The following is a 25,488-nucleotide window of genomic DNA, read 5'->3' as shown; positions in this document are numbered from 1 at the left end:
CACCCTCTTGTTTGGGTACTGTCAAGAATGTTTTGAAAGTCCAAGTGAAAAGAGGCAGACAATTTTCATTTTTCCTGTATTTGCTGACACACTCAAAGAGTGCTAATAGACTGAAGTGGTTTTGCAAATGCCCTTCTTGAGTCCCTCTTATATCTGCAACTTTCAGGTATTTTGTCATTCCAGTCTTGTTTTCATTGCAGGAAAGCAATGTGCCCTGCTCCACTCTCCCAAGCCCCTATTTCAGAATGGTGCTACGACATTTTCTGCCCTCTGCTCCTCCAACTCAGAGCTGGTATCAGCGAGGCTGCAAACTTTCTGTAGCATCTCGGCAACTTCATTCTTAAATTCCTTCAGACCGTCAGGCTTTGTTCCTGTCATAGATATACTGTGTGACTTCTGTCAAGCTGCTTAACTATTTTGTGTTACTGTTTCCTCTCCTCCCCTTTGTACAAAAAGGTAGTAATAGTTATCTCCCTCACAGCGGACTGGAAGAATTTAATTCATTCATATTTGTAAAGTCCCCTGAGTCCGTCAGAGGGAAGTTGCTACAAAAGTGCAAAGTATTATTATTGAACAACTTAAATAGCATTTCTAAATAGATATGTTTTAGAGAATGTCAGTTTACCTTAAACAATGTGATTGAATTCTGTATGGCATGCTTCTGTGATCAGCCCTGTTTCTGATGTATTCACATGATACTACATACAGGAAAGAATTGCCTCTCTTTGTATGGGTGCTCTAGATTAATTGTTTTATCCTATCTTTTCCCTGCAAACATCCCTTACATATTAATATGTAATAATGAAAGGATTATGATACCAGGCCAACTGCAACCTTTGGTTTCATTTTTTTTCATGTAATCTCCCCTTTTTTACAAGTTCAGATGTTATGCTTTTCCTTTCCTCTTCTGTCCTTTTCTGCTTGCCGAGTAGGTTGTGTTCCCCCCCGCCCGCCCCCAAATTTCTGATGAAGTTGAAACTAGGATATGATTTTGCTTTTGCTGATGCCTATGTTTGCACAGCAGCCTCCCTGACAGTGACCCAGCTCTGGGTACAGGGCTTACCCTACCACTGCACACACTGGTTCTCCCACACAAATTATGCCAGACCCAGACAGCCTCCTTCCCCCCCAGCATCGCCTGCTCACACTTTTCTTTTGTTCCTCTGTTCGTAACTGCACATTCCACTAATCCCTCCTTTATATTAATGCATTGCCAGACAGCTACCTTTTGACCCAAGTAGTCATTTCTTTTCTGTTGCCATCTCCACCTCTCTAATAATTGCTGTAGATTTTTTTTCTTAAAACTTCTTACTATCTAGCAGAGATACTGACGGTTGTCAGGTCGTATCCCTGAAGAGATATCACTCGTTAACCAGATGAATTGGCCTGTTGCCATTCTCTGAGCCTCAGACAGATGCCCAGTCAGGATAGATGATTTTCCCATCCAGCTCCACCCATCTTTGGGGCTCCATTCAGCAGCCATTTCTCAGCTGATGGCTCTTAAAACTAGTAAATCATAGCCTCACTTGCCCTGAAGTCTACCCACTCCATCTGGGCTACCCCCCCGCAGGACGTCTGGCCATCAATGCAGTTTAAATGTGTTTAACTGGAATTAGCAAACTGTGTCAGCATTGCATCAACATACAGCATTGCTGCGGAAACCAGACTGTTTTTTAGGAAGCTCATTCCACCCATCCTTGCCTCACCACCACTCAGCAAGTCCACCTTACTCTACTGCTCCGTGGCAGCTTCCCAGACCACGCATTTCATATTGCTTGCCCTTCGTGTGAGGGGTGGATATACCCTCTGCAGTTCATCCTTTGAAGGTTTGCTGATGTTCTCAGGTGCTCTGGTAGGTGGCTGAGAGCACAGCTGTGGAGAGCCCCTGCGCTCCAGTGGTGCCTCAGTTAAGCACTCTTCTGTTCACATGGCACTGAGCAACATAATCCTAAAGTACTCACTAGCATTAGCTCAGCAGTTTCCTTTTATAGTTTTCTGTGGTAACTCAGTAATTGATGTCATCATCTGAGATCCTGAAGAGATGTTTTCTGATTCATCTATCCCTCTTGCAAGTAGGAGAGATGGGACTAGGAAAAGCCAGGTGTCTGCAGCACCAAGAGGCAATTTGTAAACTGTGGATATTTTGTCTGTTTACTTGAAAGCACAAGATTTGTCACTTGTGTGAGTAATTTACTGCTAATTATGAGCTTACAATCTGCAGACAGGAAAATCAAAGCAAATGTATTTTCAGAGGAAAAGGAAAATTACTCCAAGTACCATATAATTACACACTTAACTGGGACTTGCTCCTGAGCCTTTCTAGAACATTGCTTTAGCTTTTCAGCTGGAGCAAGTTTACATACAATTGCACTAGCATGTACATGGGAAAGCAAGGCAGCATACGCTGGAGAGAACAAAAAAAAAAAAAGAACAGGAGACTAATAGCAGGAAGAAGAGGCTAAAACCCGAGGTGCTAAACCGTTGAAATTTGCTTGTCAAAGCACAGAATAGCTGTAACTATAGGCTGAGATTGTGCACTACTTACATACCTCTGTTGTACATCCTGCTCCTGACTCGCAGCCCTTTTGTCCTTTGCTATTCCAGCCCTGAACTCCTCACGCACGGCTCTCCCCCTCCTCTGACCCCCACCATAGCTGCCTTCTTCCTGTCCTAAGACTCACGACTGCACTGTGCTAAACTCAGCCCCATATGTCATATGTAGTAGGAGAACACAAACAATAGAAAGGAAAACCTCATTTTCATTGCTGACCTGATGTAGTTTTGGATCAGGGTCACCAGAGCTGCCAGACCAGCATGCTAAGTTCTTGCAGCATATGGTTGTGCATCCAGCAGCCAAGAGAAGGGTTTTGCTAGTGTAACACGCTACAGCTTCTTTTTATGTCTCCTTTGCAAAAAAGGTGAAAAACCAAAATATTTCAGTGGATTAAATCATATAATTATTTAGTTAATAGCATAAGGGCAAAGAAATGAGAGCCAGCAAGGTAAGAGAGGTTGTCAGCTGAGATTCAAAATGGGATGAAGAGTCAGCGAGACAGAGCTACAGGAAGGAAAATGTTAAATACTTAATTGAATTTGCATAAGTGATTCCTTGATGATAAACTAGGGATAGGTGAAGCAGAGAAATTAGAGCTGGAAAAGACTTATTAGGTCATCTAGCCCATAAAGTAGTTCAGATAAAATAACACTATCTCTGCTGCTCCTTTACACCTCCTCTCTCACCTCTTTCATTCATTCTTGCTCCCTCTCCCTTTCATACACACACAAGCTCCCTCTATCTCTCACTTGCATCTCAAGCTCATAGCAAATATTTTCAGAAGTGTTTATTCTTTTCAGTTTTTCTTTGAATGGAGAGAATACGGTGCAGAATTAATCAGCATCCTTGGAGATGGATGTTCTTTGATCGTCACTGCTACAGACAGAGCAGAGGCAATGTGCATTTGCGTTCCCTTTGCTGTCTCTCCCTTTGGCTGCAAAACAACCACCTCTAGAGGTAGAATGCAAGCGGGCCACCGAGACTGAAATCAACCCTTAGGCTCTCTGCTGAGATCCCTAGCTTGGCAGACACTTTAATGCCAAACATGGCTTTTGTTTTCACTATGCAGACTTTTATCTACCTGGAAATGGGCAGGCACCCCAGCCAAAATCATCAGGCACAGGCCTCTAAGCCATGAAATAATCAGGATTAAGACTTTCTGCCGAGTCAGTTCACAGAGATGGTTTCTGGGCACCAGAGCTCTGCTATTACATAACATGTCAAGACCTGCACCCAGCAGCTGCAGCAGCTTGGAGAAATCTGGTTCACTTTTGCATGTGGTTTTATCTAGGAGCCTGTGTGAAAGACTATTCTAGTTCTTCTGGACATCTGTCATGAAGCTGGAGTGTGTCTGGGAATCTCTGAGGCTGTGGAGAAGTGTACATATGTTTGGACCCTTAGCAGAATCTACAGGGATTTTTTCTTTTACCCATGACAATAACCAGCCTCTAGGTAAAGCTTCATTTGTCATGTTTCACTGCAGAAATACGAACGGATTAGGCAGTTCTTCTCCTTCCCACTTCTCACAAGGATAGTCTGGATCAATGCCAGCACCACTAGAGAGAGGCTAACACCATAAACCAATTTTTCATGAATAATGGTCTGAATTTTTTAAAGATTCTGCTTCGTCCATGTTAACCCTGGCTGTGCCCTCTTCTTTCTATCCATGCAGGATGAGCTGGGTGAGCTGACAGGTCTACTTGTGGAACCAGAGATCTTAAAGAATTACTGCTGGAGAACGAGGAGAAGTTAAATTTAGATTCACAACAAGAAGTGTTTAAGGAGCCTGTTTGAGATCAGAAACCCACTGGGAGCCAACATCCCCATTGAAATCTGCTTCCATATTGCACAGTGACTAGTTGCAAGAAGCTGGCCACTGAAGGAGAACCGCATACCAGATTTATTCCAGTAGCTTCAAACTATAAGTGCATTTGTGAAAAGAACAACCTGCCCATTAATGGCCTGAAAGAAAGGTGAAATTAATCAAATGAATGATTGAGTATGAATAATTCTCCCAGCCCTTCAAATCACCAAATGCAGTGCAAGTCCCTTCTAACCCAACCTCTTCGTCAAATCTTCTCCCCTTTAAAAAGCTGTTGTATTATTTGCCTAAATTATTCATGTGCTGAAATAAACGTGTTGGTTATGGACTTGTCCCGTCTCCCTTTCCTTCAGCTGAAAATATTATTTAAATTAAAGGTGGCAGTTATTTAATCTTTGTCTTCCATTATTGATGAATTTTAACATGAAATATGTAGGCATTTCCCCTATTCTGCCTTATGGAGCATTGGCCATAATTATGTCAAATAGAATTTTTTTTTTCTCCTTTTTTTGAAGAACTATTTATTAGCAACTGTCCTCTGTGGTGCTGACAGAGAATGTTTAAATGGAAGAGTAATTTACGCCTCCTTATTTTTAGCCTTTTTGTAGGCCATTTTCAAAAATGGATCGTTCCAGTTCCTTACGGCCTATTGGCTTGAATCCTAAAATTTTTTCTGGGGTGATAGATCTCTGTCCCCTCAAGCAATTCTGATTAAATCAACAGATACTGTAGCAAACCTTTTCTGAGTTTTCTTATGAATTTTCTCACCTGGCAGATGATTATAGCTCTGGGTTTACATATGTGGAAATGGAAGCACAGTGTGCGGTAATGATTTGCCCAGTTGCAAAGTGATTGCTGACAGCAGCACCCAAGGTTTCTGATCAGCAGCTCCTTCTCTTCCCATGAGACTAGGCTCCTTTTCAAAGCTGCCAGCTCCCCCAGGACCCAGAGCTGCCCGCACTGGTTGCCCCTTACACCCACGGCTCCTCTGTGCCAGGAGCTCCAGAGCTGTCACCGTCTCATTCCCCAGCTTGCTGGTGTGATTATTCTCACTCCTGTTTGCACACACAGATGGAGCTCAATGGATTCCTAATAGCATCCTTTACTTAATTAACATGCAATTAGCTTAATGAATATTTTAACCTCATTATGTAGTTACTCATCTTTATCTGTTGTGGGTAAGCCTAGTGCCCAGCTCTGGCCTGTTGTAAAGACAAGCCAAATTAGTCTGTTTTTTCAATTATGTTTGAGGGGCCTGTTTACACAGTTCCTTCTCCCTCCCTTCATTTGACATGTCTATGATGGAGGAGCTGGGGTGCATGGAGGCAGAACATGGTTTTTTCTTCATCTTCCCCGAAGAAGAAATTTCTTTAGACTTAGGAAGCGGACAAGAGGGTGGTCGTGCTAAATTCTTGTACGTGGCTGGTTGGTGTATCCTGCTCACTAGGTCAGGGTGAACCTTATTGCTCTATCTGAGTGACAGGATTTCAACAAAACCCTGGCAGAGACATGTCCCAGCTGTGGGCCTCTCCCATTTCTAGCCTGCTATATGAGCTGGTGCTGTAGTATATGCGTCATAGTGTACTTCTCCATCATGCTCTTCAAGTTTAGGGTTTGTATCACAGCAGAAGCAATATCTAATCTTTGAAGGCATGGGAGGGGGGTTTTGCAAGCCATTGACTGGTATGTGGAAAACTCTCCTAAGAAAGCAGCATCTGAGGCAGGCAAGCACATCATGATCGTTCATGCCCACACAAGGGAGGAGATGGACTGTTGCCTGAAGTACTGTGGCAAGGAGAGAGTAAGGAAGGCTGTCTGCTTTCCCTCAAGTGATCTTATCATCAGATTTCATCCTCTTCAGCCAAGCACATACCTTAGCAAAGCTTGATAGGAGCCTGGCTTGATCTGAAGTTCCTATTGCTTCCTTTTCCAGCCAATTCATTTGTTAATGCAGCTAGGAGTAGGAAGAAGCAGGTGTCTGTGGGGGAAACATCTTTGCTTGGTTCGAGAGTGACCTCTTGAGCTAACTGCAAAGCAATATGAAAGGTCCCTAAAAGTGATACAGGTTCAGTCTTACAAGTCTGGCAGAGAGGTGGCCTAATAGGGTATGTCTTGGTTCTGTAACTGGGACAGGCATGTGAAAGAAGATCTCGCTCCCATCATCCTCTGGGAAGAAAATCAAACACATCTTTGCATTGACTTGTTTACTGCTGGCATCTCAGCAACCCACTCACTGCCTCCTCCTTCTTGTTATGAGCCGGGGAAGGCAGTTATGTTTCCTACCCCACGCCTGGGGAAGCAGGCTGGTAAGAGCCATTCTGTCTCAATGGGAATCCATACAGAAAGAGAGGAACGAACTTCAAAGATCTTAAGAAAAAGAAAATATCTCCAGTAAAATGCCATTGGAAAGTTAAGAAAGCAGTGAGCACTATTTCCTCCAGGCTATGTTTTCTGTTGTTTTGAGTCAGCAAGGTTAACCAGAGAAATAGAGCAGAAAGTTGAGATTATCGGGAACAGCTACTGTCGGGTTTTCAAAGCTTTCCCGCATACTTCAAAGAAAAACAACAAACTTTATCTACACAATGCATACTTCTGCATTGTCAACCCATAACTGGCTGCGCAAAGAGAGAAGTGAAATACTAAGGGGGTGTGAGAAAAGAACACACATGGAAACAATGAGGGACAGCTCATACGAAAACTATGTCCCCTCCTCCACAAAGCCAAGGGTGCGAAGTCCCTTTTCAAGGCTCTGTGTTTCTGATGGGATCCATTTTCCTGCCAGGCCAGACCCAGGGCAATCAGTCAGCTACTTCCAGCTCTGACATAGTATCTCATGTTCAAATTCTGCAGAGGTATCATCTGGCTCCCATCCTTACCGTGGAGCTGCCATGTTCGGTGAGGTAATGAGCTGCGAAGATTTGTGGGTGTACATATTGCAGCTGGGTCAGCCCATGCAATCCATGTGAAGAGCGCTAAGTCTGCAAAATTTGTCTTAATCTGGAGCTCTTACAAAAGCAGCTGTTACTGGGGCTGAATACTTAATCGACAGGACAAATACAGCTGGAACAGCCATCCATCCCAAATTCTAGTGGACAGACTCACATCTCTCAGTGCTGCGACTGCTGAAATCTAAGGATCAAGATTAACGTTCAGTTGTCCTTATCCCTCGATTTGACTGAAGCAGCTTTGTGTTGTTGGCTGAATTCTCAGTAGTTCAGTCCTCATCTCTTCCTCTAGCTACTGTCAGTGCTGAGCTGAGCAGTTCCTCAGCTCTGGAGTGGGCCCCATGCCGCTACTCAAGAAGGAAGAAAAGTGTCTTTCGGTTGCATAGGTGGCAGCTGATAAGATCCACAGGCTGCAGAACTAAAACCGTGACCTCTAGTATCACTGATTTCTACACAGGGCTTCCCAGAAAGTGTCTGCTAAAGTGGTGTAACTGAGTACTTGCAAGCCAGCTCCTCAGCCAGAGTAAATTGATATCAAGCCATTGACTCCAGAAGAGTTAACCCACTTTACATCCATCAAATCTCTGCACACAGGGCAAGGGACCTTCCTACAGTCAGGAAAAGGATCCACAAGCCAATGGCCCACACGCTGCTACTGCTTGAGACAGGGCTATATCCAGCTGGCAAAGTCTGTGTGCATGCCAGAGAGACCAAAAGCCTGCATTCCTCTAAGTGAAGAAGGTGCAAAGGGTGCAAAGGTCCCACAGTGTAATTTTCTCATAGTCCATGAGTCTGACTTCAGAACCAATTAGGTACTGGAATCCTTTGCGTGCACATCATAAATCTGAATCCAACAGAGTAGCTGTTCCTATTTTAAGGATTTTGGGTTGTCTTTGTAGAAAATCCATGTGTGTCCAAATTCACAACCCCACATTGCATCAGATGGCACACTCAGAAGAGGCCAAGGGCTGGCATCCTTGCTGCTGTCCATGGCTGAGGAATACTGGTGGAGCTCTGTGAGTGAGAAGCTGTTCTTCTGCTACCCCCCATTAAAAGGTGACTTTATTCACCAGGGCTGTCAATCCAACGCCTTTCAGCAGCAGGAATTCTGTTTAGAAAAAAATATAGACTCAAAATTCATAATCAGATGCAAATTATGTACCAGTATGCAGGAAACAATGATAAGATTTGCATAAAGTGTTTGCCCTATGGTGGCTAAGTATCCCTACTTTTCTTCCCAGAAGGTATCAAAGCGCAAACAGCAATAATTCCTCATCCAGCCCATCTCCTCTCCACTAGCACACCTCTTAGCCTGTAGTCTTGCATGTGAGGGTAGAGCAGTCTGCCAGCAAAGTGCCCCTTCTGCTCCCACTTGCCCAGGAGGGGCAGCTTACTGCAGGAGGCTCAGACTGGTCTTGATGGCAGAGCAAGTGCTGGTTGTTCCTCTTCTCAGCAATTTCTTTTCCAGGAGGGGAAACCTTTAGCTAGGAAGGTGAATGGATTTACTGCTGCTCTTCTGTATCAACAGAGCTTGTTACACTTGGTCTGTGTGGAGCTTAAAATAGCCCTTTTGAGAACAGGAGGCTGCTCACCAGCTTCAAACCAACAGCTAAGTCTTGTGTGAAAGAGAGCAATCCAGCGTACCACTGCTAGCTCAGTCTCTTTTTTGCAAGCAGCTAGCAGTTTCTCATGCAGCAGGGTGTGCTGGATATGTGGTCTGGCCTTTCTGCCAATCTCCAGCTCAAAATGATGTTCTGCTTCCACTATCTGTTGGGGTTGCAGCCAGTGCCAGGCAGGGGCTGAGACGTCTCCCAGAGCCAACAGAGACAGCTCAACAGTGCTAATGGGTAATGTGGAGGTTTAAGTGGGTTTGCTGAATCCCAAAGCTTTGCAACATAACTGCTGCTCATCCTCATACTTGCTAAGGCAGCGCAGCCCTTGGAGCCTGCAGGTCTTTCCAAGGAGTGTGAGGTTGTCCAAGAGAGATAGCTTGGGCCAGTGTCCCCACTGGCTGCTCTTTCTCAGCATGGCATTAGCTCCAGACTTTTGGTGCACTTTTTTTTTTTTTTTAGTGCCAGACTTTTTGGTGCTAATGGCACCAAATGGTCAGAGACTGTAGGGCCGCATCCTGCATGATCCAGCCCCACTGTGCTTGTGCAGGGGCTGGCCACGGCTCAGCAGCTGTAAGAGATGCAGGGAGAGGGTGCTCATAGGATGTGAGGGTTGCACAACTCATTTTGAGCCTTGAGGCAGTGTGACACAAATGAAAGGGAAAGACTGGGGTTCTCCAGAGGCACCAGTGCAACACACGCAAGTCTGACTCAACTCTGGCTGCCCAGAGGGCCTTCTGTCAGATGGAAAAGGGCTGAGCTGTGGCAGTCGCAGCCCTGTCCTCTTAATACACTACCATCTGCTTCTCCCGACCACAATTTATAGCTATATTTTTTCCCCCAGCTAGTTAAAAACGTGCCCACGGTTTTGTTTTCTGTCCATTGTTTTATTTCTGATAGCTTGGACCAATCTCAGCAGCAGTTCTCCAAAAGAACCACAGACTAGTCCCACCTTTCTCCAGCTCCAGCTCTGTGTATTAGCTATTTTCTTCAAGGAGTCATTGATGTGTGTGGATGCGGCTTCTCTCTCTCTCCCCCACCAGATGTGTGTATAAATGTGAACCAGGGCAAGAAACAAAAAAGCTGATGCTTGGAACAGATTAGTTTGCATTACACAGCAGACAGGCTTTCTTGCAGAAGGCAAGGTTCTGGGAATTCAGCTTTTCCCCTTCATCAGTGATTGATTGTCTTTGAGTCTTGGGGGGATTAGAATTCTGCATTTTGATTTATTCATTGCAAGTCCAAAAGTAACAAAAAAATGCGCCTGTGACACAAAATCAGGCCTAAGAAAGCTTTTCAAAGGCATCATTTCCTTCCTGGCTACACAAATGTGCCCTTTTTAGGTTTGTTATTAGCTGCTTATTTAAGACATACAGAAATTGTAGCCTTTTTCATCCCAAAATGCATGATGAACTGCTTTAAAAGAAGTAAATACAGCACACAGTGTTTGCCCAGGCTGCACAGATTAACACAGATTAAATTCTGCACTCACATGCCTGAGGCCACAAAGCTTCCATTAAACTTTACTGTCTTCTGACTGCTCTACTGACAATATTTTTGTGTCCTTTGTGCCGTGCAAAATATTTTTAGATCAGTATTAACCTCTCTGTGCTTGTGTGGGTGGATGTGGATGTGTGTGTATATTATTACCCTTAATACTAACAATTGCAAAATGTACCTGCTTGAATCACTTAAAAACCCCCAGAAATTACTGAATACCAATATGCTCTGTGCAGAACACAGGATAGACGGGGTACTAGCTAGGAGGGATGTATTATCTTGCATTCATATTATTGCTTTTAAAATGTAAGAATAAGGTTACAATCTATTTCACCGTTAAGGGCACATTATGGTCCCTCTACAATTTTGTTTTGGGAAATGTGTTTGGCTTGGGAAAGACCAGACCGACTCTGAAAGCAAAGGAGAATATTTGTGAAACATCTGAAGGAGAGGTTATCAAAGGTTTTGGAGCTGTAGTTTATTAAAGATTTAACCCCTTTGACATTTCCTTTTTTGTTTACTGTTTGTTCAGATCCCTCTAGCTCACAAATATACTGTTTATTGTCCTTCAGATTTTCCATATCATTAACTCTGTCTGGAGGCTCCAGCAACAGCTGTATTTGAAGAAACTAGATTATAATTGAGAGAAATTTTTAATGATTTTGTTGATGTCCTCTACCTTTCTTACTGATTTCACTGGAAATCCTCAGCTTGATTGTAATCCCATGGAGCACAAACAGGAGGGCATATGCGCCTATGTCATGATCCCCGAAGGTTAGGCAGGGAAGCGAAGGGCACAGCAAAATTTCTCCCTCCTTTTTGCGAGGAGTAAGGCATGCTCCTTCCCAGCAGCCTGCTTTCCCAGCTGGCACAGTAAGCCTGCATCTTGTGTACTGTTTACAGTTTATAGAGTTTGTTTTATACGAGACGACTCAATTATCTGCATCCTTAATTTAAGCGGTAGGTCAGATTTGCAGCTAGAAGATGATGATTCTAGGTTTGGCTTTGCAGATGTGAGTTTCTGCAGCTCATTACAGACAGGGCTGATTTTAGGCACAGGCAAATCTGTCAGCTGCCAAAGGCAGTAGGTAGCCTGCCAGGGGCAACCAGCAGCCTGGTTTGCCTGCGCTGGGAGGGATGGGGATGGCTGTTCCAGCAGCAGACGCAAGGTGACTGTCCATTTTCCACCTCTGAGTTGCACAGTACCACGGGCAGCAAAGGGAGGAGCGCGTCCTGGGAGGGACCTGCTCCACTGCTGCTGCACAGCTGAATTTGGCCTGCCCAAGGATGAAGAGAAAATCCTTGGGCTGCAAAATTAAATTTTGCCTACCCTGCTGATAAGCCTTGAGCCAACTCTGACTATAGAGGTATCTTCACCTCCTTCTATTTTGACTACAGGGAGAGTCTTTTTGAAAGGTTGATTTTGATCCCTGTTGAGAAAAAAAATAGAGGAGAAAGACAATGAAGTTCGTCATGCTTTCAAGATTTTAGATTTAAGTCTCACTGGCAATAGGTTATTTTCTGAAAGTGTTAAGTAATTTCAGGAATAACATTTTGAATCTAAAATCACTTACGTTGCCTCCATTTCAGTACATGTGCAGCATCTGTTGCTTCTTTGTGACCCTCTCTGAGTCCACCATAAACACATTATCCTCTACAGTCTTAAGTATAGGTAGCTTGGACACTGCTTCTGCAAGACGCAATTTACCAAATCAGGGATGGTAAGTGTAGCCTTGTGGTCTGAAAATGAAAAGTGATCCTCCACCAAGACAGACAAGGAAAAAAAGTGCTAATAGGAGAAATTTCTGTTGGCAATTTCTTGATCAGCCAGTGCTCATCTTCCAAACAGACAAGCATCTCTTGGTTCCAGTAAAATATTCTTTCTCAGGTATCTTCCATCAAAATGTCTGCTGGTTTCAGGGGCTCAGAGGTCCATTTTCCAGGCACAGTAAATGAAGAAAAATATATAATATGAGACACATCATACAAGACGTTTAGAGCAGAGGTGAACTCATCTCCCTCTTACCTGAGTTGGTCAAAACACACATTATCCTCTTGGATCAGGTACACCCAGACCAGCTGGGCTGTCTCCTCCAGCAGAGGCAGCTGCATTTCAGCCTTGTCCTCCCCCACCTTCCTGGCAGCCCCTCTAAACCTGCCTGTGCCCCACAAGGACAAGAGACATAAGGGAAGTCCGGCAGGGCATGAAGCAAGGGCGGGGGTGCCAAAAGGTGGGATGGAGAAAAATAAGGGTAGAACTGGCAAAAAAAGAGGTAGAAGTAGAACTGTCTGGGCCCTGAGGACACCCTCACCTCTCGCTATCCCTGCCACCTCCGGCTCTCCCTCTCAGCCCAGCCCCGTGACACTGCAGCAATGCCAGCTCCAGCCCCTCACAGCTCTGCTCCTGCCCAGCCACAGTCCTGAGGCCAGAGACAGGGAGAAGTCATAGGGGAAAAAGCAGAGGCCTTTTTTGCTCCATGCCTATGTCACAAAACCTTCCGGTAGGTCAGATATTACAGTTTACCTGCAAATTTGAGGGCTATGCCTTAAATCTGATCCCAGATGCATATTGTTCCTTCAGAATACAGATTTGTGCATCCTGATGAAATATGGCACTATTCTGTATGAAATACAAATGAATGGTTTATTATTGGCTCTTTAGAAATCAGGACTGGAAGTTATTCTTAACAATGCACTCTGATTAGAATAGGAATTAATCCAGGGTAGCCCTGTGATCTGCGATGTACCGAAGGTCAGACCAGCAGTGTTTCCTTCTACCTCTGTAATCTATAATCTACGGATGATTTGGTCCATATAAAAATTACACTCCTTTTGATTAAACTTCCTGCTGGACTCTGGTAGTACTGAAGTCTGCTGCAGTTACTCAGAAACCTTAGCTGATTCTCCTAGGGAAGTTTAGTTGCGGGGGCTGTTTTAGCAACAAGAATCACTTCATTCTTCACTGGAGTGCAGCCATCTGCAGAGCAGCATGGAGAAACTTCTTTGGAAACCCACAGGGTAAGTGTGCAACACGTGAGACGTAAGGGGAAGCCCACGAAAATACTCCAGCATCTGGTGAGCCCCTACTGGCAGGCTGCAACGGAGGTATTACATGTTCGTGCTTAAGAAAGTGCCTCGTACATAATGAATAAACTAAGCCCTATCTTAAAGCCAAATACAGGGCCATTAGAGTCATCTCAAGTTGATGCTCTATCTTATACTTCTCCCACTGCTTCACTCATTTGGGAAGTACTGAGAAATGGTGTATGGTAGACTAGCTGGTTGCTCCCCCATCTTCAGGGCTCAGTGGAAGGTCACCTATCAGGAGATGTGCCTAGCACTTCACTCTGAAGGTAGTAATATCCACAATCATCCGAGTTTCTGACTTTAGTATTGGGCTAGCATGATCAACTCTTTTTCTTCTGGAGACTAGCTGTAACTGAGAAATCAATGAAATTTCAACCTCTGCCAGCCTATAAAAGTTGGAGGAGGTGGAGGTTCCCAGCAGGTTGTATAATCTGTCATTTCTTCTCTGGTCGGAGAGACAGGAAGAGGAGAAATGTCTCTGCTTTGCATTTCCACTAACTTTCTTGGCATGATCAGCTATCCAGTTAATAAGTAAGTAACTAAACATAGGAATACACAGTCCAGTGGCAATGCTGTCTGTCTGCAGCTGCACTTAGAAGTGAGGGAAGAAAATACTCTGTTCCAGTTCTGCAGTTGCTTCTGCCTTGCTGTCTCAGTTTGGGTGAGTCACATCTTGTCTCTGTCCTTGATTTCCCCCCTCACGCAGGGGAAGACGCCATGATACTCACTTTTGATCAGATGTGCAATTTGTGACTGATACAGCTCTGCCAGCAAAAACCCCTTGTGTGAGTGCAGATTCATGTGTTGCTTTGCTTGGGGGCAGTGGTGCGAGGGAAAGGGAAAGACGGGTGATCCTGGCGGGAACAGTTGTGCTGGTAAAGTGTGCCTCTCTGCCAGCAGTGCTCTAGCACTGCAGAGTACCTGTGCACCTGTATCCTCGTGTAGCTCCAGCCCTAGTTTTTCTAAGATGGTTAGAGCAGCTCAGATGAAAAACCAGTGGATAAATGTGGTTGGTGAGTCTGTAATTTCCTCCCAATAGGGCTTTTCTGTTAATTTCTTGTATGTACTGTCTCATGTTGCTTGGTTTTACAGTAATGGCACTTCTATTCCTTTTAACTACAATTTGGCAGAGAACTGTGTTATAAATAGTAGTGGTAAATTGAAATAGAGTCTTCACTATGGATTTTCTTAAATGGAGTAGTCTCTCAGAGAGTTACAGAGGAAAAACAGAGATGCCACTGTGCCTCAAGGATTTAAGTATATGTAAGCATAGAGGCAAACATGGAATTGCAGTTTAGACCCATCCCAGAGGTGAGGAGGGAGCAGCAACCCATGAAGGGAGGGGTGTTTGTTTTAAGGCACAGTTCTTCTTAGCAGGCACAGTTTCAAATGTTTTCTCTTCTTTCCACATTTCTTTTGCATCTTCTCCATTTGTACAACGAACAGTTTAAAATATTTGGAGTGGAAAAGGTGATGTGTTAAAAATGTACATGTAGTCTGTCACTGGACAGGAGGGGAAAGGATATGTGTGTGTGGGTGCACATCCTGGTGCACGCAAAGGCAAAAAAATCTCTGGGTCCTTGAGTGAAGAATGCTTCAGCAGTGATCAGCAACATCTGAAAATTAATAGGCAAAACTAACTTGTAAGGGTAGGTCATAGCTCGTGTATAGTATCTAGCAAAGATCTCTCTGTGCAAGTTAACCTTAGAGGCTTCACTCTCAAACCCACTTTAAGGAGCCCAGCCTTGTGGGCCAGTTTTGCACCACGGCTGGATTTGGGTCACAAGAAAACAGTGGCTTATAGATTAAATGAGAGACCAGCTGCCCTTGGTTTTGTGTGCTCCACATTTCTCTTGACATTTTGACTTTAGGCATCCAGGTTACCTCAAAGTAATACAGGGTCAGAACATCTAGGTGAAATAGCGTGCTGACAAATGGTATCCATGCAGAGACTGCTGGAGAATGTAAATGAGGGCTGACAGACATAGTCTCCTAGCAGATGAACTCATACAGACTTCTTTCAGGGAGGTAAGACTTGCAGCACTTTTATTATTCCTTTAGACTTCACCAGCATTACAGACACAAAGCAGGGAAGTTCAGTGGCATTGAGATATGCATTGCTCATGGAGGCAGTGCCTTGCCTTGCCTTCCCTAAGCCTGGAGACCCTCTAATATACTCACCTGACACTCTAGGCTGTAAGTACAATGAGAGCAAGCTGCTACAGGGAACCAGGCCATAAAAGTTATTTTGAATTAAAACCTGAGTGTTGACATCCATCTTTGAGAGCCTCTGGAGGAGATATGTGCGGTGGGGTGACTACATTTCCAACAAGAGCTCTGGTCCCTGGATTTCCAAAACCTGGGGAGAAGCTGTGCTTATTTAAAGTTCACCTGGAAGGAGCTGATGGGCATAGAGGCAAGATGGGTTAGGTGGCTAGTGTGGATTTGTGGTGGTGTAAGGGAAACAGTGAACAGTTTGATAGCTGCCACAGAGAGAGCAGGAGGAGGCCTTCACTGGGAACTGGGCTAACTGAGATATGTTGAGCCAAAGCAGCAGGTGTATGCCCAGGTGAGCCGGAGGACCACACGTCTGTTCTCCTGGGTGAAATGAAGCCAATACTGGACAGGGTCTGACTGCCCAGGCAGTCTGGCTGATGGCAGTGCACATAGGCACCTGCCAGCCTTGGATTTCAGACTCTTTTTGTTCCCATGTTTCAGTGGGAGGCAAGTGAGATCTACCCCACTGATGAACCCTGCATGGTTCCCCAGAAAGCTCCTTCAGGCATTGAATTGCATGTTTTTTCTGCAGTGTGCCTGGAACACTGTTGAATCTTTCTGTAACCATCTCTCCCAGCTCCTTGCGGTCTGGGATCTGTAGTGCAGAGAGATTCTGGGGGCAAAGGTATTTTTTTTGCAGCTTCCTTTTTACAGTCAAGACACCGATGCTCCCCTTTTTCAAGCGAGGGCCTCTCTATCTGGGGACAAACAGAAATGAAGGAGCTTCTCATGTGTAATTTTAAGCCCATACATTGATGACAGATCAACTTCCCTTGCAAGGATCTCCCAAAAAAGAGTGTGGTCACTGGGCAATCACTGGTGTGTTTCCTCACCACCCAGTGGTCTCAGGGCATGTGAATCTGGCACATGACCACAGCCTAACCTGAGTGCTCCCAGAAAAGTGACTCTGCAGGATGGCCTCCTGCTTGTGTCAGGCTATGGGAGACATAATGTGCTGTCTGTGGGCAAGGGCTGCCTCTGCCAAGGCCTGATGTGGCAAGGCCCCATCTGAGAGTTATCCTGTGCGGGTTTTACATTGACACATGCCAATCAGTCCCATGCTGTGAGTTGTGTTTAAAAAATATCACTGTACATGCAGGTTTTAGAGCCTCCTGGGAATGCTGATAACTTGTTTGAACACAATCCCCTGGCTAAAGGCATCTGTTTCAGGAGGAGCTCCTTTAGCCTCCCCAGTACCACAGCCTCCTTCCCAGGGCAGAGATCACACATCTCAGATCTTCTACCTGGCACTGGAAAGATCAGCAATCAATACACCCTCTGCTGACAGCAGCAGAGAGCATGAGCAAGGGAGAGACAGGCCCCGAAACCTTTGTATCTGCTGTCTCTGAAAGAGCATCCCTCTCCACTGCATCCTGCGAGATGTGTGCTGGGAGATGGGGGCTGAAGCGATGAAAACAGGGGAAAGAAAGGGAGAACAAGTCCCTTTGACCGGCACCAGCTTGGCACTTTTTCAACTCATTTTTCACACATGAAAGGGAAGGAGAGAAAGAGGAAGAAAGCATGACAGGCAGAGAGAGAAAAAGATCAAAGAAAGGGGGAAACAGGAAAAAGATGCCCTCTCAGTGATACTGAGATACCTGTCTGCACCCCTACATCAGCCCTGTTCTGTCCTAAAGCATGAGAGCAAAAAGACAGCAGGATCTCTGCAAACTATATATATAGGCTAAAAAGCTTAAAGATTGGTAAAAAAAAAAAAAAACAAAAAAAGAGTTAAAAGGCTGTGGTTTTAGTGCACAGGAAGTGGGATGGTGTGTGTGTGTGTGTGTGTGAGCACTTGAGGTAAGGAAAGAAGAGTGGCCACATATTGAGATCAGAGATGCAACGGATTGCAACGGGTTTCACAGATGTCTTAACCAGGAAACAGAAATTTCTCAGAGTATAATTGGGTGAAGGCAGGAAAAGCAAAAAAACCCAGTAGAATACCAACCAACTGCCAGAAATCCCAGCATGGCCCTAGGTCTGCCCGTATCACGGCCATGCAGGGAAGAAGGGTGGTAAAGCTCACCCAGGCTGAATGCTTTGGGGTGAGGAGTAGAGGTGGATTCCCCCTTCATCACTCCTTTCTGTACCAAACACTGTGATGAGGGGAGCTAATCAAAAAAGCAGAGAATACACAAGTGGCTCAGAGGCACTACTAACACTGCAAAATGTATCTGGGAAGGAAGCGAACGCAGCCTAGGTGCATTCCCTGGAGAGGGGATGAGGACAACAAAGCCGAGCTCTTGCGATTTATATCCCTACCTGAGAACAGGAGATACGCACGAGGATCTGGGCCAGGATCAGAGCCAGGCCTTGTGTTAAGGAGAGTGGAAAGAACCACTCCAAGCTTGAGGAAAAATTATTTTTTCCCCTGCAGAGATGCTGATTCCTGCACTTCAGAATGACAAGCTAGTATTTTTTTTCAGCTTTCCTGTGAAGACCAGTTAAACAGAAAGAAAACAGACAGTGGAAATTTGACTGGATCCCGTCGTCATGGCTTAGCCCACGCTTTTCCATCTTCCAGCACTTTTTGCTTTGCTGAGTGCTTGGTGCTGTTTTCCCCAGTTTGTTTTTGGTGCTCTTACGGGGGTCCCTCTCCCCGCACGCACACTCTGGATTTCCCTTGCCTTTCCAGTTCCCCCTCTTTGGCTGGTGTCGCCTTGCTGCCCGTCTCGCCGCCTCGGGGTGGACCTGGCCGCAGGCCTATGCTGCGCGGCTGCGCTCAGCCCGGCACAGCGGCACCGCAGGAGTAACGCTGCCTTCTCAGCCCCTTGCTGCAGACCCTTGCTGCAGTTATAATTCCCTTGTTTTCCCCTCTCCCTGCTAACACCTCTGCTGCAATGCTACAGAGTCCTGAGGCTTTCCCCTTCCCATCTCTCAGGGTTTGGAGTCACCCAGGTTTTGCCCATTGCCTTTGAGGTGCTCCCTTGCGTTCTTTTCTCCTTGCTACTTTTTCTTTCTTCTCCCTTTTGGTAAGCCATAGCAAAGGAAATGCTGCAGCAAAGCTTCCAGCTGGTCTGTACTTACTGCCACGTGTGTGTAGGGAGGGGGAGAAGGAGGGGAGGAAAAGACTGAACTTCAGGGATTCTGGAAACATTGTTGGATGTGGTGCTGATGAGAAAACGGGCAGGAAAGAGGTGACAGAAATGTCAGGCCACAAGGCTCAAGAGATCACTGAGGCACAGAGATAGCTGCATCATCCCAAAAAAGAAATAAATGACAGACTGCACCAAACTATAGCATAAAAACATTGACACAAGGAGAATTAATGTTGTTGTAACTGGACCTTGGCCTCACACAGTTCTTCAGTCATCTCCTGCTTGGTGACATTGTGCTATATATGATTTCCTCTCTTTGAACAGCCCATCTGTCCCAGAGACTGTCTGCCTCTTAATGTAGCGGTGAAATATAGGTGATGTAGTATGTATAAACATTTCAGAGAGACAGGACTCATTTGACAAGTGGGGACTTGAGAAGGAACTGGAGACACTTATCCCTGGCCTGAAGGATGGGACAAATGTGTTCTGCAGAAACAGCCTGGGGGCACAAAACACATCCCTTTCTTTACTTTTTGACAAGTAGAATCACTACAGGGTAGTAGTTTCTTTATGACAAGGAAATCGCATAGCCAGTGCTCCTGGGAGGGGTGGCTTACTGTTGCCCACCAGAAACACTATAGTTCTGAATGCTACAATTTATTAGGCCTAGACAAATAATTAATAACTACCTTATTTAGGAGAGGTAGCTATGTACTTGAGTTTTGGCAGGTTTTTATTTCAATTCACAGAATATCCATAGACAGATGACAGCTCCTTCTAATTATTTATTATCCAATTAACTTTCCCTTTAATTCAAAGGACTGCTCACAAACAGTCTCGCTTTATATTTTGGAGTCTTCCCTAATTGGATGAGTTCAAAGGTACTTTTGGCACAAATACTTTAACTTGCTAAGAGAAAGCTGGGTTGTTTCATGTACGTTGGCAGTTTATTTTGAAATTCATTTTCCGTGAACATTTGTTCCAGTGAAACATGAACATGTGCACTGAACATTAACACAAGAAAGGAGTACGAAGCACACATTTTCGACATGGGGTTTTTTTTAGACTCATTATCCAGATTTGTAACTCACAGCCACGCAAAATCTGAGGCATTATTTCACAATCAAGTGAGCATCCCCGTGAAGAAAACAAAACAAAACTAGGAAAGCTACAAAGTACCCACATAAATATTCTTATCTCAGAATTATGAGTAGAAAAAAAAAAAAACAGGACTAATTTCTCCATGTTTCTTATCATTATTAAGTTTCCTGAATCTGCAAACATCTCTTTGCCTTGTCTCCTTGTGCTGTTCTCAGCGTGCTTTGTGCAGATGTGGGCAATCTTACTTTGTCTCACCATTGTCGCTGCCTGCTTCTTCCCATACTCTGGCAAAGTGGCTGCCTCTTTCTTTCTACCTATATGTCCTTTATTAATGTCACTACCACCCACTGGGGGGAAGGAATAAATCCCTCTCAGAGCAAGGCTTATTGAAGTCAAAGAAAGAAAGAAAGAAAAAAAGAACTTGCTCACATCGGGTTTCGTAAGCTCCTTGCTCCATGCCATCATCTCTGGAAAGGACACCTTAGGCTTGAAACCCACAGTTTCTTGGCAAGTGTTCTCTTAAGTCGGTTATACAAGAAAGAAAAAGAAGAAAACCAAACAAACTAGTTTTATTCTTGTGACATCCTGACAACAGAGGGAATAAGGTCCTGTGGGAAATCTGCCTGCCTGTCCTGCGGCACTCAGGGAGGCTGGTCACCGGGGTGAAGTCAGCCCATCATTAACGCCGCTTTCTCTCTGGTGCGCGCTATTGCTGCTCTCCCCCGCTGAACACGATTTACAAGAGGAATAACTGCTCGCTAATTAGCGCCTATATCTATTAACTGCTTATTCGTTACGGCATGAATTAGCAGCCAGACACTCTCTGGACCGTGTCTCTCGGTTTTCTCTCCTTCCTCCCCCCCGCCCCACTTCCTTAAAAAAAAAAAAAAAGAAAACAACCACCACATTTTTAGGCGGGAGCGACGTGCTCTCACGCTGAACCGCTACGGCCCCCAGCCTTTTCCCCCTCGGGGTGCAACACCTCTCCCGGCGCCTGCTGCGGCCCCGCCGGCTTCGAGCGCCGCCGGCACGGAGCGCCCTGCGCGGCGCCGCCAAGCCCACGCGCGGCCGCGGTGGGGGGGCCCGGCCGCCGGGCAGGGCGGAGGGGACCCCGCCGGGCACGGGCGGCTCGCCGCCCCGGGGAGGGGGGCGCGGGCGCTGCCGCCTTGCCCTGGGGCGGGCTCCCAGCGTTTCCCCCCCTCAGCGCGGCTTCCAGCTCCCCTGCCCGGGTGCAGCGGGTTTCGCCTTTCAGCATTAAAATCACCCCCGCTACAACGCGGCCCAGGGGTGGGGGGCACCCACAGCCCACCCAGGAGGGGCAAAAACGCAGCCCGCCCCAGCCGCCGCTGCACACCTCCCCCCCGCCCGCGGCAACCTGCGCTGCCCCCGGCTCGCTGCCCATGCAAGCAAGGACCCCCTCCCTCCCCCCCCCTCCAAGCCCAGCTCCCCCCCCGCTACCGGGCTTCGCAGCGCAGGTGCCCCCAGGCGAAGCCGACCTTGCCAGGAGTGTCCGGAGGATGGAGGGGGCCTGGGCTGATTTCTCTGCCTGCAGCAGGTCCCCTTCCTCCCCAGCCCCGTGGCAGTGCCTCTAATTGGGCCGCGGGGGGGGGGGGGGGTGCTTAAAGAATGGGGCAGGGCTCTTCCGAGCACGGCTGCTTTAATTGGCTTTTTTTTTTTTTTTTTTTTTTTTTTTTTAAATAAATAAATCCGGAGGGGAATGAAATGGTGAAGAGGGGAGGGGGAAAAACCTGGAAAGCCAAAGAGGCGGAAAATACAGCGCGCCCGGCAGAGCTGGGAGGCGTGGGCGAGCCCGCGGGCTCCGCACGCGCCGGCTGGGGAGCCGAGACGCGCCGGCAACTTTTGCAGGAGATTTTCGTACTTCGGAGAAAAGCCTCGGGGCAGGGACCGCAGGCGTCCGGCTGGAATAACCCAACTTTCTCCAGCTCCTTAACCCTCCTGGCCGGCTCCCCTGCCGCGGCAGCCCCTGTTCGTTCCCCCCCCCGGAGCTCCTGCGGCCACCGAGGGAGAGCGGCGGGGACCTCTGCGCCCGTAAATCATCTGCGAGGGGACGGAGCAGGCAGACAGCGGAGGCGAAGCATCCACCGGAGCCGAGCCCGCAACATCGGGGAAAGTTTTGAAGGGAGAAGGACCTGGCAGGCTGGGTAGGAGGCGAGAAGAGCCGGGCTGGGCTGAGCCGAGCTGAGCTGAGCTGCAGGCGGAGCGAGGTTGCGCGGCGTGTCTGCTCTTCGCTCGTTTCTCCCTTCAGGCTGGCAGGGGCGATGCAGCGCGGCTGGGGGAGCTCTCGGAAGCTGCTTTAAGAGGGGAAAAAAAAAAGAAATCCTCTGTGGATGTGATTAATTCCAACAATCCCCTCCCCAGAAGATCTGGAAAAGAGAAGAGAGAATCACCTATTCCTCCCTCCGCCTTCCAGCGGCTGGCTCCTGCCCCCCACCCTCGCTCCCCCCTTTTTCTCCACCTCCTTCTCCTTCCCCCGTGCGCTCCCGGGGCTGCAGCCACAGCCCGGTCGGCAGGAGGCAGGGCGAGGACTCCCCCAAGTTGGCTGCAGCTGGCAGCACTCGGGGCAGCCCGGGACCGGGGCAGCGCTCGCCGCCGCCCGCTGAGCGAGGAGGGGCCGGGGCAGCGCTGGGGCTGCCCGGCGCCGGCTCCGTCCCTGCCGGCCTCGCCGTCCGCGGCGCCCCGTGTGCCCGCGGGGCTGCTCGCTTCCCCGGGCATCCCCGCAGGACCTGCGAGGGGGAAGCGGCGCTCCGCTCTCCCTGCCTCCTCCCCTCCCTCTCTTTCTCCTTTCTTTTTTGTTTTTGTTTTGTTTTTAATTTTTCCCCTGAGTGCGGCTCCGATTTGGAGGGGTCTCTTGCTCCGCCCGAGGGGACAGCGGGGCGCCGGTGCCCGGCGCGGAGCGGGGCGCATGGGGGGGCGTTTCGGGAGTCTTTCGCCTGCTCCTCGCTCCCCCGCTGGATGCTGCCTGGGCTGTTTTGGCTGCTTTTCCTCGCCGGCGATGAAGGCTCTGCCGTGAAGATGGAGATGATCTGTTTTTTATTCCTGTCTCTGGTCCCGGCGTACAGCAGGGCACAAGGGGTTTACGGTAAGAGACGTTATCGCGGTCCCTGTTTGGAGGGTGGGGAGGCGAGGTGCAGACGGAGGTGGCGGGATCAAAGTTAAAAAGCACCTGCAGGAGAAAGTAAGCAACGCTGGCAAAGCTCGCTGCAGCCCGAGCGGGGAGACTGGTGCAGCGATAGGGCTTCCAGCGCCTGGAGCTACTTCGCAGTTCCTCGCCGTAATCCCCGGCCGCCCAAAATTTACGAGGCGGCGGCGATGGCCCGCAGAAGGCGCTGGCGCCGGCCGGGCGAAGCGCGGGGCGCGGCCGCAGGAGCGCTCCGGAGCTGCAGCTCCTCTGGGGCCGGGGGAGGACGGAGGACGCCCCGCCGCACTCCCCTTTGTGGGTTGGCCTCCTCGCTGGAGGCATGGGAAGCGGCGGGGGGGGGGTGGGCTGCCGCCGCCACCGTCTCCCCTGCTGCCGGAGCAGCCCGCTGCCGCCGTCGGGGCGCGGGCGGCGGCGGCCCTGGTTCTCCGCCCGATGCAGCGCCGGCTCGGCCGGGCTCCCCCTGCTCCGCGGGCAGGGCCGGGGGTGATGCTGCTTTTGCGCCCGCTGAACTTTGCTGCCGCTGTTTTTCGTCTTAAGGCGGGCGAGGGGGAGCTTTCCGTGGCGGGGATGATGTCGAGCTCCTTGATTTCCTTCTCCTAGTATTTATTATTAGGTCTGCGATGGTGCTTATCCCCCGCGTTTGCAGGCAGCTGGCAAACTCGGCTGCCCCCCGCGAGGTCGGGGTCCCGCGGGCAGAAACCTGCAGCTCTTCAGCTTCCGAGGGCAGGAGAGGAGGGAGGGGGCGGGCACACGCTGGGGGAGGCCCCCCGCAGCCCTGCCGAGCGCACTCCTGGGCTGAGGGACGGCAGCCAGGGTTTACTTTAGCCAGCCGTGCAGTCACCCTTTCCCAGCCCTCTCTTAATTCTTGCTTTACAAGATCTGCATTTCCAATACACTGGGGGGGGGGGGGGGGGATAAAAGCAACCCACAGGACTTGCCTCTCATAACAAGCCTGCTTTATCTTGGCTTACAACTCAGTTGTGCGTTGTTATAAAGTCCTTCTGGAAGGCATGCCTCTGCCTCTAACAAGACAAGCTCTCTGAGCTCTGAAGAGAAACCCCAGTGAGAGAATCCAGCCCCCCCCCCCCCCCCTTTTAACAGCACGCAGCCAGTCTCTTGTGTGAGCTCTGGCAAAGCTCAGTTCAGTCTCACTGGCTACGGGCAAGTCTTTGTAGGTCACTTTTTCATGATGTATTTCTTTGATGGAAACAGTTCCTCCTTTTTCTTTGAGGGCTGGGATGTTAAATTGAGTTTAGGTCCGTTTTGTAACATAACCATTTTAAACAGAGAGTGTTTTGCGCCTTTTTTTTCTTCCTTCCTCCCAGTATTTTCTCCCTGTTTGAATGTCCAGAGGAAAATTGCAGGAAACTCCTAAGGCCAGAGAGAAAGACTAGCATGAGTTTGTGGTACAGAAGCTTAGCGAGGGCAGGTTATTTAATCCATTACAATCGGTAATCCACTTATAGCAAAACTTCCATGGTTTTGTTTTAATGCACTTGCTGCTGTGTAACCATCACTTGCTGTGGAAAGGCCTCCTTCCCCGGAAGCATGGCAGGAGGGACAGGGCTTAAAGCTGGTTTTCCTTAAATCTGCCTTGGAAGGTTGCTTGGTGGGTGTGTGTGTGTGTGTGTGTGTATTTTTTTTTTAATCCACTTCAGTGAACTTGCATTTGATAGAGTTGCTGCTAAATTAGAGTTACAGAATAATTTACTGATGCTTTATTTTGTCCTTTCTCTCGGAGAGAAATTGGAGAAGCTGTATACAAAAGAAAGCACAGATAGACAGACATGCACTAAGATGAAGGCATCCTTTTAAGTCAGAATGGTACAAACTTTCTATCTGTTCTCTTACTCCAACTACAGAAACAAGGGAGAGGTGGGAAGAGACAGGATTTCTCCTTTCCCCTACCTCTTCAAAATATCTGTTGAGACCATCCGGAGTTTTAATACACAGCTGTCTGAATGCAACCCAGAGCAGTGTGTTGTGGAATCGGCACACCACAAACTTTTACGGTGATTAATAGCTTTTGTATGGTATTTCCCAATTCTGCCTTCAGTCCGCTACCCTTTACTGATGTCATGCTTTGTGCAGCCAGCGCTGTTTGGAGGTGAAATTGCTGTTATTGATGGCTCATGCAGAGCTGAAATTACACTGTTTTATTTGCAAGGATAACTAATGCAGGATTAGACACCGGTTCTACTGCCCCTCCTTTTCCAGTTGTCCCAAATGTTAGTCTCTAGCCATGGCTTCAAGCTAAATATGCTTAGAGTGTTGTGTTTGTTTGTCTCATGTGGCACTTAATGTAGAAATTTGGGAACTCACATCATGCTTCAGATGCATGTTTCTGCTTTTGAATATTTATTTATCATGATGGGAGTGGGGAGAAGCATCTAT

At 47.6% G+C, this 25,488-nt stretch overlaps 1 protein-coding gene and 1 long non-coding RNA gene across 4 annotated transcripts in view; one reads left to right on the top strand and one right to left on the bottom strand.

Annotated features, from left to right (window-relative positions):
- Positions 1-10,880: 10,880 nt before the first annotated feature.
- Positions 10,881-21,295, bottom strand: LOC112997162 (uncharacterized). 2 transcript variants are annotated; one of them, XR_010388522.1, is made up of 3 exons: positions 20,364-21,295; positions 12,006-15,134; positions 10,881-11,861 (listed from the first exon to the last, which is right to left on the bottom strand). It is a non-coding gene; the product is annotated as an uncharacterized LOC112997162 (long non-coding RNA). The 2 variants fall into 2 exon arrangements; XR_010388523.1 differs by having other exon boundaries at positions 12,006-12,121.
- Positions 21,296-21,720: 425 nt separating this feature from the next.
- Positions 21,721-25,488, top strand: part of MDGA1 (MAM domain containing glycosylphosphatidylinositol anchor 1) — a 155,098-nt gene continuing 151,330 nt past the window's right edge. Inside the window, exon 1 of one of the 2 annotated variants that reach the window (XM_026122974.2) lies at positions 21,721-23,034. In XM_026122974.2, coding sequence (XP_025978759.1) covers positions 22,908-23,034 — 127 coding nt within the window. In that variant the 5' untranslated portion in view covers positions 21,721-22,907. The remainder of the gene's footprint in view (positions 23,035-25,488) is intronic. The other variant, XM_064509527.1, reaches the window with a different exon arrangement.

This window comes from Dromaius novaehollandiae, chromosome 3 (genome assembly GCF_036370855.1).
Source record: "Dromaius novaehollandiae isolate bDroNov1 chromosome 3, bDroNov1.hap1, whole genome shotgun sequence".
Classification (NCBI taxonomy): Eukaryota; Metazoa; Chordata; class Aves; order Casuariiformes; family Dromaiidae; genus Dromaius; species Dromaius novaehollandiae.
The sequence above is the reverse complement of the archived record's forward strand: the minus strand, read 5'-3'. Positions and strand labels throughout refer to the sequence as shown.